This window comes from Rhincodon typus, chromosome 2, assembly GCF_021869965.1.
Source record: "Rhincodon typus isolate 14 chromosome 2, sRhiTyp1.1, whole genome shotgun sequence".
Classification (NCBI taxonomy): Eukaryota; Metazoa; Chordata; class Chondrichthyes; order Orectolobiformes; family Rhincodontidae; genus Rhincodon; species Rhincodon typus.
In genome coordinates, this window is record NC_063333.1 from 106,670,413 (window position 1) to 106,682,454 (window position 12,042).

Sequence of the window (12,042 nt, forward strand, 5' to 3'; positions counted from 1 at the left end):
ACACGACCAATACTCACTCATCTCAATCCACATGGACAAGGAGAACCGCAACTTCGACTGGGACAACACCAAGATCCTGGGACAGGCTAGGCAGAAACAAGCACAAGAATTCCTGGAAGCATGGCACTCCACGAAGCAGGCTATTAATAAACACATTGAACTCGACCCCACATACATTCCGCTACGGAGGAAACCCAGAAGTGAGGCAATCCATCGCAATGGACCCCAGTTTAACAGCCAGGCAGGAAAACACACCAACGCTTCATCAGAGGCTGCACTGAGGATGTTACCAAGCACGGTAACGAAACGTCTGCAGAACAACAAACCAGCTCGGTGAACCAACCAACCTCAACACCCACAAGCCGAGCTACAAATCTACTCCAAAACCTTAGAATCAATAAAGATTTTTATATAATGATTGATATGGGTAATTTCATGGATTTTACAACTGATGCTTCTGTTCACATCGGTTCAATCATTTGACACCATTAGATAATGCTAAAAATATGCAGCAGGTTGGTCAGCACCTATAAAACTGAAAAGGCACGATAACAGTTATAATCATTCATCAGATGGAAAACAGAAATAATTCCATTCCTAAGTAAAATTGAAAATGGCAGAAAAAGGCAACAGGTAAGAAGGATGCTCTGATCATCGGTTTACTTGGTTAAATAGTCTGCAAACAGTATAATAGAAGATTTCTAAATAATATGAAAAATAATTTTTTGATTGGCAATAGAAAGAAATTTTTAAAATGCACAGTAGACTGGTGACATGGGACACAGTAAATTTTCTCTTTTGAAAAATGCAGACTCTGGTCCAATCCCACTCCAGCAGAACTGTGCACTGACAGCACCCAAACTGCAATTGAAAGATTATTGCCACAGATCAGTCATGTGCATTGTATAGTAGCCCATTCAGAAATAACACTGCTGGGAGACAGAGAGACAGTAAACTGCTTGTCACTTGACCAAGGAATGATGGATGGTAATATTCTAATGACGGACAGAGAAATACTGAAAAAGAGGCAAATGTGGCACCATAATCTCTAAGAAAATGCTTTAAATATCTCAAGAAAGAATATCAGTAGCAATACATTTGCACAGTTCAATTGAATTTCATTTTTTAAGTAGAATTGAAAATTAAAGAATAATTTACAATTTAAAAAGAAATGTCGAAAAGGGCTTTATAAAGCACTAGCCAAAGCATAAATGTCAGTTATAGGGCAAAAACAGTTTGATAGCATCTTTAAAGAGATAGCTCCTCAATAGGGTTTTGAGGGCGTGGAAAGATGTGAGTGGGTATACATGTTGTGAGAGAATCCCAATGATTAAACATCATGACTGAAGAAATAGCTAGCACAGCCAAGGGGGTGAACATGGAGCAAGAATCCAAAAGTGTGCGAGAAATAGCTGGTACACACAAGGAATGATGAATGAAGACTGCTCAGGTGGGATGGAGTGAAGTCATGGTCTGTTTGCTAATGACGCATGGAATCTCATTTCAGAGATTAGTTTATGCAATTACACCTGAGAAGGACCAGCATCTGGTGGAACATGGAGAACTTCGCCAGCTTACTGTGAGTAACAGCCAATGAGAAATAGACTTCAGCAATATTATGTGTAATAATGTCATGTAAACCAAAACAACTTTGAAGGCGGAATATGCATGTCAAAAGAGCAGAATTTATAAAGCAGACAACTGTTTATGTTTATAAAGCAAAATAATACAGATACTGGAGATCTAAACTAAAAATAGAAAATGCTGGAGAAACCTAGCAGCAGTTCTGGCAGCATCTGTGAAAAGAGCGAAATATAGTTAGTGTTTTGAGTCCAACGGCTCTTCTTCAGGACAGCGGGGGTATAGAAAACCATGGTTTTTATACTGTTGACAGAAGTGGAAGAGAAGCAAGTGGAACAGATGCCCACAGTCCCAAAAAGAAAAGGGAACAGGATGGCATATGGTTGTAAAGGAGCAATCTAGATGCAAAATAGGTGTGAATTATAGGTGCAACTAGTTAAAAATAGGTCCACTCTGCTGAGAGAAAACCCATGCCATCAAGGTGCAAGCGGAATGGTGGAAGTCAGTGTAAGCAAGATGGAAAACAGTGTTCATGCTCTGAAGTTGGTGAATCCAATGTTGAGTCCTCAAGGCTAGAAAGTGCCTCGGTGGAAAATGAGGTGCCATTCCTCCAGTTTACATTGGGTTTCACAGGAAATTGCAGAAGGCCTAGGACAGCAATGTTAGTACAAGAGCAGAATGGTGCATTGAAATAAAAATAAAAAGTGCTGCAGAAACTCAGCAAAACATAATGAGTCCATTGACTCTTCATTAGAACCATTCTCTCTACAGATGATGCCAGAACTGCTGAGTTTCTGCAGCACTTTCTATTTTTGTTTCATATCTCCAGCATTTGTAGTTCTTTCTTTTTATTCTGGTATATTGAAATGGCAGGCAACTGGAAGGTCAAGAGATAACAAGGTGCAGAGCTGGATGAACACAGCAGGCCAAGCAGCATCGGAGGAGCAGGAAAGCTGACGTTTCGGGCCTAGACCCATCTTCAGAAATGTGATTTGCCCTATTTTACTTCTTTCACTATATCATGTCAAACCAAAAAGGAAATTCACATCTTGTTTTTATCCATAGTACAGACATGAATCAAATTGTAAAACATTTTTTTTTTATCCAAGATCAGAAACTATTTCTGAAGAAGGGTCTAGGCCCGAAACATCAGCTTTCCTGCTCCTCCGATGCTGCTTGGCCTGCTGTGTTCATCCAGCTTTACACCTTGTTATCTCAGATTCTCCAGCATCTGCAGTTCCTACTATAACTGGAAGGTCAAAGCTGTTTTTACAGATAGAGCAAAGCCGTTCTGCAAAGTGGTCACCTATTCTGTGTTTGGTCTCTCCAGTGTCAAGGAGACTGAGTAAATCATCGCTTCACTTGTATGTATGTATAAAAGAGATAATATATTATCACAAATGGTTTATGAAGCATGAATAACTGGTTTAATAGTCCTTCACGGTTTCTGATCTTGGACAAAAAAACCAATGTTTTACAATTTGATTCATGTCTGTACTATGGATAAAAACAGGATGTGAATTTCTTTTTTGGTTCAACATGATATAGTGAAAGAAGTAAAATAGGGCAAATCACATAACAAAGAAAAGTGAAATTAACTTTAAAAGTTTCTCATTCTGCACACAAAGAGCCTAAATTTTGGAATAGAGGAGAGGTTCTTCTGTCAATTCTGTTTTCAAGTGATCTTCAGCAAGTCAGAGAAGAATTTCAGTGAACATCCAATCGACTAGATGCCCTCATTCACCGTACTCTCAGGCCATCATCCAATGCCACATCCAGCAGAGACTGGGAGTAGCCATGTGGGTGCACATATTGTAGTTTTCTGGATCAATTGATTTCATTTGTTACTCAGTGAATTATTAATGTTATAGAAAGTTTGGAGTGGTAGTGCCCGTATCTCTGAACCAGGTAGACTAGGTTCAAGTCCCACCTTCTTCAGAAGTGTGTAATAACATCTGTTAAAAAATTGATTAGAATATACATAAGTAGAAAAATTGTTGGAGTGATCTTGTGGTGCAGTGGTAGTGTCCCTACTTCTGGACCAGAAGGACTCAGTTCAAGTTCCACCTGCTTCACAGGTGTGTAATGTCTATATGAAGATTAAGTGACAAGAATATCAACGTATTACTGAAATGCAGCATACAAAATACCAGTAGAATGGGTTTCATTTTTTTAAATTCTTCCTATCCTTTCTACTAGTTTATTGAACTGTGGCTGAAAGATACATTTTTGAACTCTGAATGCCCTGACCTTTTTCTAAATCTATCCCATATAGCACAAAAGTATTGCCTGACAACATGATAGAGGCTGTCTTCAGCATGGAACCTGAGGGTCACTTCCACCATTACTGTCATGGACAGATGCTCTGTGACAAAGTCAAGTAGATTTTTCTTTGTAGTAGTTCTCTCTCCAGCTGCTACAAACCCAATCTCAAAGTTATATGTTTCAGGACTAGGTCAGTTGACAAGAGTAGGGCTACTAAGGCATTCTTGCTGTTTGGCATCGGAGCCCCCGATCTAGGTTACATTTTGTGCCCTTGCTACTCTCAATGTTTTCTCCAAATGCTGTTCAACATGGAAGATCATTGCTTCCTCAGCTGCAGGGTTGTCATACATAGTAGTCAGGGAAGGATTCTTGCTTATGTTTGACCTAATTCCATGAGGCATGCACTGCATGAGGCCTGGAGTCAATGGTGAATGGTATGACTTCTCCAGCCTTACTGTCTAAAACTGTGCTGCCACCTCTGGTGAGTCAGACCGATTGATGGGACAACATCTAGCCGGGCTTGATAATGGAGGTATCTGGTGTTAATTGAAAGATACGATTATGTCATATTGTTGCGGACAAGTCTGTACCACAGTTCACCCAGTTTTGGGAGCAAGGAGGAGCAGAGTTTAAATGGGCATGCCTTTGTCATTTCCAAACCTGATGCCTAGGCCGATATCATATAGGTTGTCTGGTTTTGTTCTTATTATTATTATTATTATCATTTTGTTTTGGAGATTTGGTACAACAAAGCTACTCGCTCAGTCATCCTAAAGTCAGTTAAGGGTAAAGCATATTGCGTCTGGCGTCACATATGACAAGATTAGGTCGACGTGACACATTTTCTTTCCTAATCAGAGTTATTTGGTCATCATACTAGCTTTTTATTTCAGCCTTATTATATCAACTGAATTTAAATTCCATAGGTGAGTGAAGATATGGGAGGGGTGGTCTTCAGTGGGAGTTTCAGCAGTAAAAGTGGTGGAGTGAGTGGGGAGATGTGGTTGGGGAGGCTGTAGTTTTGCGGTTGGCTTTCAGTGCCTCCATCCCACCCTTCCTGACTGTATAATTTTGTTGTGTGTTGTGGCTCTGTTTTGTGTACAGTATTGGTGGCACTATTGGGAAATAGTGAAAGCCGCGGGCATTTCACCTCAGAGGAGTAAAGTGAGGCCCGGCAATGCTCAGCTCCAAGCAGATGGTGAGCGTCAGGTGTTTTCATCTAAGATACAGAGGCTCCAGCCAATGCATAAGATATGTGAAGATCTACTGGAGTTTGCTGGGGGCAGTGAGGTTCTTGTGCAAGTGATGGAGGAATCCTATCATGCATGGCTCACTTCTCTCATCTATGTCCTTGATGGAGAGGATGGCAAGCCAAATGGAGAGACATGTAGAGCATACTATGGATGCAATAGTTCTAAAGGGACATACAGAGCATGGTCTTAACCATCAGGTCATTGAAGTGATAGATGGATGGGCTATCCATGGGTCTTTTTGATTCCAAGAGGTGAACACAGGAGTGAATGCGAGTCTTCAAGGGCAAAGGACAGGAATGGCACAGGCAATGCGGGCCCCTCTTAGGGTGCTTCCATGGCTAAAGACATATCCTCAGCCCCTTTGACAGTGACAAACTAGATGCTTCTCTGCTGCCCGTACAGATGCTTTGTGGTCCCAAATGTGCTCTACTACGGCTATGGTATCACAAGGATGCAGACCAAGGCCACCTAACATTATGGAACCTTCCTCCACTGCAGCTAGAGATGTAGAGGAAGCACCTAACAAAGCTATAACAAGCATATTCCCATATACATGGACTAGCACTGAGGTTCACTGGGTGGTGTTAATTTGTCACATGTAAACTTATGTTTAACAATTGAAAATATTGTTGAATTGTGCACGGAAATGATTTGTACATTTATTTGAATTTAATCATTGACATTAGGCAGCTGTTAAATCCAGTGACAGTATAGGCACTCATAAGGACCTGTATTAATAATGGCCTTTACACACAGTGATCATGATAACACATTGATCTTGAGTGTGTCTGGTAACAGGTCAGTGGTTGTCCTCTTCCACTTGGGCTTATTTGACAGGTCAATTAATCAGAGTCATAAAATTCCCTGCTGCATGGACCACTCTCCTGTCTCCTGGACAAATCTCCACTTCCATCCAGTGTCACTTCCCTCTTGAAGGTCCTCATTCTCCTCCTCTGAGGATGCAACTCATTCATTGCATTCCTCCAGCTCTGGTGCTACTCCCCTCTGGAATGCCGGGTATTGCAATGCTCAGTAGATGGTAACAAAGTGGGATATGTTTTTAAAATTTTTTTTATCAATGCCATGGATTAGGGCATCAAAGGCGTGGTGGTGAAATTTGCTGAATTTCTCCAGCAATTTCTGTTTTTCTTTCAGATTTCCAGCATTTGCAGTTCTTCAGTTACATTTTGCAAAGGATTCTAGATGTTCTGGTCACAAAAGTTAGAATTACAGCAAATGATTAGGAAAGCTAATAGAATATGTTCTTTATTATGAAATGAACTTAGAAGTTATGTTATGTTGTGCTTCATTACACAGGGCACTGATAAAAATATATCTCGTGTGCAGTTTTCAGCTCCTTATTTAACGAAGGATATCAGTGCATTGGAGGCAGTTCAAAAGTTTACCAGACTGAACCTGGAATAAGTGGTTGTCTTATGAGTATAGGTTGGACAGACTAGGCTTATTTTCATTGGAGTTTAGAAGAGTAACGGCTGATTTTATTGGCACTTATAAGATACTGAATGGTCTTGACAAGGTGGATGTGGAAACGATTCTTGTGGGTGAGTGAGTCCAAACCTAAGGGACACTATTTTATAATAGGGATCACCCTTTTAGGACAGAAATCAGAGAAACCTTTTGCTGTCAGAGGCTTTTGAGACTTTGGAATTCTGTGCCTCAAATGGCAGTGATATCTGAGTTATTGAACATTGAATAAGGTGGAGGTAGATTTTTGTTAGACAAGAAAAAAAAAACATTATTGGCAACGGATGAGAATGTGGAATTCACAACACAAATAGATCGACCATTATTTCATTGAACGACAGAGGAAGCTTGAAGGGCCAAATAGTCTAGTTCCACTCCGAATGTGCATGTTCATATATATAGCCTTGATGGTATGGATTGCAGGGCTCATTCAGATCTATTACAACCTCAAAAGTACAGTACATCTTCAGTAAACCATGGTCTACTCAATGGTGGCCCTTCCAGTCACGTGGCAACAATTATATTTGTCTTATGCTTTTATACTCAGTTGCATAAAGTTGTCAGTAACCATGACTTCAGTGGATAGCATTTTGACTCTTAGCACCTAGCGAGGATTAGGCTTAGGAGGCTTGAAGAGCTGTGGCTATTGGGGTTGTGTAAGGATATGAAAGTTATAGCACTTTTCTGTGAAACTCACAGCCTGCATGAATTGTGGTTTCACAACCTGCTAGTTAAGGGAACAAAAGCCTTTTTTGTTCGTAAAGAGGCCTATATGCTATAACGGAGACCTGATGGTCACATAAGCGCAGTAAAAGGCTCCCTGCACCTGGGGTGGTATAGGTCTAAACCCAACAGCCTGCTTGGGTTGACTGTCTTGATCTGATGTGAATGTAATATTCACTGACCAATCTGACAGTAGATTGCATCCATATCCTGCTTTGTGCAGCAGTGGATGCTGGCTGGGAGGTGCCACATAGATCTTCAGTTAATCTTGAAATAATCCAGTGACATAAGAATTGAGCAACGATTTCACCTGTATGGTGATAGGTAACTGGTGCCCCAATGTCACTTTAACCTTGTTTCTTGTTACACAAACTCCTCCATCTCCCTGGAAAGGTGCAGCTTGCATAATGTTATGGATAGGGTTCCTTCCTAATTTTGTCATCTCTCAGCTGACCTCAAAAAGAGGTATTTTTGTGGAGTATTTTAACCATTTTGAATATTGTGACTATAAGGAAATGACTTGAATGGACTTGTAAATTTAAATCAAAAGAAAGGATGAACATTTATTTTCACTATACACGAAATGCAAACATAACAAAAACTGACTTCCCTAACTCTTACAGATGTGCAGTCATACAAGAAAAAATGATTTCTAGAGATATAACATGCACTTAGATTACCACCAGGGTAATAAGAAATGCATATGTTTATTCACCCTTTAAAATGGAGGTGAAAGCATTGCAGACCTGAGGAAATCCCTTAGTTCCTTGAAGACAAAAGAGGATTTTTCAGACAAAACAGTGAATGAGTTTATGTGGTTATCCTGCAGTGAAACAAATTGGTCCCTCTTCATTGCCTGAGATGACTTTTTGAGACTGAATATGATCTCTCTCTCTCTGAGATATTGGTCTCAAACTGCCTTACTTGTGAATTAATAAGATATTGGCTCCTACTACACCCAATTTTGATTATGTGATGATGGTATTGAGGCACTCCATTGTCCGCGCAATGGATGGGAGCCTATGTAGTTGATACACAACGGGGAGTTGGTTAATATCCCATAAACACTCCAGTGTGATAAACATCTTTATTGGAAAACCAATTTTCATGGGAGTAGCAGTACGACTATTATTCTGTGAATCTCTTTCAATTAAAATGGTATGGTGTTGTAATAAAACTGACAAAACCACTTGCGTGTTTAACATAGTTGCCAGATATTTTAGGCTGGATTTTCATGGAATTCAGGAGACTGTGTGCAGGGGTGGAAATAGCAATGCAACCACATTGCTGTATTTCTGACCTCATTCCCAGGATTTATGATTTTCAGCACAGCATTTTAAGGGCACAGGGCTGATGTTGATCTTGGGCCTGCACCCAACACCCCTGACTTCACCAGCTCCATAGAAAGGATAGGCATGTTCGAATCATATAAGAAAGGAGTAGGCCATCTGGCCCCTCAAGCCTGCCCCGCCATTTAATAAAGTCATGGCTGATCTTTGAGACTCAGCTCCACTTACCCGCCCACTCACCATAACCCTTAATTCCTTTACCTTTCAAAAATTTATCTAGCCTTGCCTTAAAAACATTCAGTGAGGTAGCTTCAACCACTTCACTGGGCAGGGAATTCCACAGATTCACAACCCTTTGGGTGAAGAAGTTCATCCTGACCTCAGTCCTACATCTGCTTCCTTTTATTTTGAGGCTATGCCCTCTAGTCCTAGTTTCACCTGCTAGCGGAAACAACCTCCCTGCCTCCACTTTATCTATTCCCTTCATAAACTTATATGTTTCTATAAGATCTCCCCTCATTCTTCTGAATTCCAATGAGTATAATCCCAGTCTACTCAGTCTCTCCTCATAATCCAACCCTCTCAACTCTGGAATCAACCGAGTGAATCTCCTCTGCACCCCCTCCAATGCTAGTATATCTCTTCTCAAGTAAGGAGACCAAAACTGCACACAGTACTCCAGGTGTGGCCTCACCAGGACCCTATACAGCTGCAGCATACCCTCCCTGTTTTTAAACTCCATCCCTTGAGCAATGGCAGACAAAATTCCATTTGCCTTTTTAATCACCTGCTGCACCTGCAATCCCACCTTCAGCGATTCATGCACAAGGACACCCAAGTGCCTCTGCACAGCAGCGTGCTGCAATTTTTTACCGTTTAAAACGTAGTCCATCTTGCTGTTATTCCTACCAAAATGGATGACCTCACACTTATCAACATTGTACTCCATCTGCCAGACCTTTGCCCACTCACTTAGACTATCTATATCCCTCTGCAGACTTTCAGTATCTTCTGCACACTTTGCTCTACCACTCACCTTTGTGTCATCTGCAAATTTTGACACACCACACTTAGTCCCCAACTCCAAATCATCTATGTAAATTGTAAACAATTGGGGTCCCAACACTGATCCCTGAGACACACCACTAGGCACTGACCGCCAACCAGAAAAACACCCATTTACCCCTACTCTTTGCTTTCTACTGGTCAACCAATCCTCTATCCATGCCAATACATTACCTGTAATACCATGCAACTTTATCTTGTGTAGCAGCCTTTGGTGTGGCACCTTGTCAAATGCCTTCTGGAAATCCAGATACACCACATCCACAAGTTCTCCATTGTCCACCATGCAAGTAACGTCCTCAAAGAATTCCACCACGTTAGTTAAACATGACCTACCCTTCATGAACCCATGCTGGGTGTTCCCAATGGGACAATTTATATCCAGATGTCTTGCTATTTCTTCCTTAATGATAGATTCAAACATTTTCCCCACTACTGAAGTTAAGCTAACTGGCCTATAGTTACCTGCTTTTTGTCTACTTCCTTTTTTAAACAGTGGCATCACATTGGCTGTTTTCCAATCTGCGGGAACCACCCCAGAGTCCAGTGAATTTTGGTAAATAATTACCAGTGCATTTGCTGTTTCCCCCATTACCTCTTTTAGTACCCTGGGATGCATTTCATCAGGGCCAGGAGACTTGTTTACCTTTGGCCCCATTAGCTTGCCCAGCACTGCCTCCTTAGTGATAATGATAGTTTCTAGGTCCTCACCTGCTATAACCTTCTTGCCATTAGTTTTTGGTATGTTATTTGTGTCTTCCACTGTGACGACCAACACGAAATAACTGTTTAATGTCTCGGCTATTTCCTCATTCCCAGTTATTAAATTGGCCTTCTCATCCTCTAAAGGACCAATGTTTACCTTCGCCACTCTTTTACGATTTACATATTTATAGAAACTTTTAGTGCCTGTTTTTATATTCTGAGCTAGTTTACTCTCATAATCTATCTTACTTTTCTTTATAACTTTTTTTGTGGCTTTCTGTTGGCCTTTAAAGATTTCCCAGTCTACTAGTTTCCCACTACTCTTTGCTTTTTTGTATGTGTTTTTTTTCAATCTGATACTTTCCTTTATTTCCTTAGACATCCATGGCTGGCTCTCTCTTTTCCTACAGTTCTTCCTTATCACTGGAATATACTTCTGCTGAGCACTGTGAAAAATTATTTTGAAAGTCCTCCACTGTTCCTCAATTGACCCACCATAAAGTTTTTGCTCCCATTCTACCTTAGCTAACTCCTTCCTCATTCCTTCATAGTCTCCTTTGTTTAAGCACAGGACATGGGTACTGGATTTCACCTTCTCATGCTCCATCTGTATTTTAAATTCAACCATACTATGATTGCTCCTTACTAGAGGATCCCTAACTGTGAGATCATTAATTATTCCTGTCTCATTACACAGGACTAGATCTAGGATAGCTTGCTCACTCGTAGGTTCCATTACATATTGTTCAAGGAAATTATCGTGTATGCATTCTATGAACCCCTCCTCAAGGCTGCCATGACCGACCTGGTTTGACATGTAGATTAAAATCCCCCATGATAATTACTGTACCATTTTTACATGCATTAGCTATTTCTATGTTTATTGCCCGCCCCACCACGATGTCGTTACTTGGTGGCCTATAGACCACACCTATCAGTGACTTATTCTCCCTGCTATTCCTAATTTTCACCCAAATGGATTCAACGTTTTGTTTAGTAGAATCTATATCACCTCTCACTACTGCCCTGATATCATCCTTAAAAATCAGAGCAACACGACCTCCCTTACCTTCCTGTCTGTCCTTCCGAACAGTTTGATACCCCTGGATATTTAACTCCCAGTCGTGACCATCCTGTAACCATGTTTCTGTAATGGCCACTAAATCATACCCATTTGCCATGATTTGCACCGTCAACTCATCCACCTTGTTCGAATGCTCCGAGCATTCAGATAAAGTGCCCTTATGCCTTTACATTTTCCATGGAGTCAGGCCAACTTTCCAAAGAGCCCTGATTAGTGGGGCCTTGGAGTATCATGCACCATAACCTAGATAGGGGAACATTTTGAAAATGAAGTTCTGAATGTTTTACCCATGCTCCCCATGATGATGCTTCACAACCTCTATATCAAACTATGTCTATCCATCCACACTTCATGAGTTCTCATACCATTTGTGCCCAGGTTTGCCCTGTGACACCTTCTATGATTGTTTGTAATCTTCATGCTAAATTAGGTCTTCTCAGTACCACTACACACTCTGTATATTAACAAAATCCTATAGCAATGGTAGAATGTGTTAATAAGGTTTCTTTTTTAAAAAATTGATAGATACTATATCTTTCACTTTGTTTAAAGAAAAGCTAATTTTATTATAGGTCAATAAATCTCAATCATC

General features: G+C 40.7%; 1 protein-coding gene across 1 annotated transcript in view; it reads left to right on the forward strand.

Annotated features, from left to right (window-relative positions):
* The window catches only part of LOC109935564 (sodium-dependent dopamine transporter-like), a 109,221-nt gene extending 103,932 nt beyond the window's left edge, over positions 1–5,289 (forward strand). The window contains exons 12-13 of the mRNA XM_048608668.1: positions 1,508–1,579; positions 4,951–5,289. Coding sequence (XP_048464625.1) covers positions 1,508–1,579; positions 4,951–5,289 — 411 coding nt within the window. The remainder of the gene's footprint in view (positions 1–1,507; positions 1,580–4,950) is intronic.
* Positions 5,290–12,042: the final 6,753 nt, after the last annotated feature.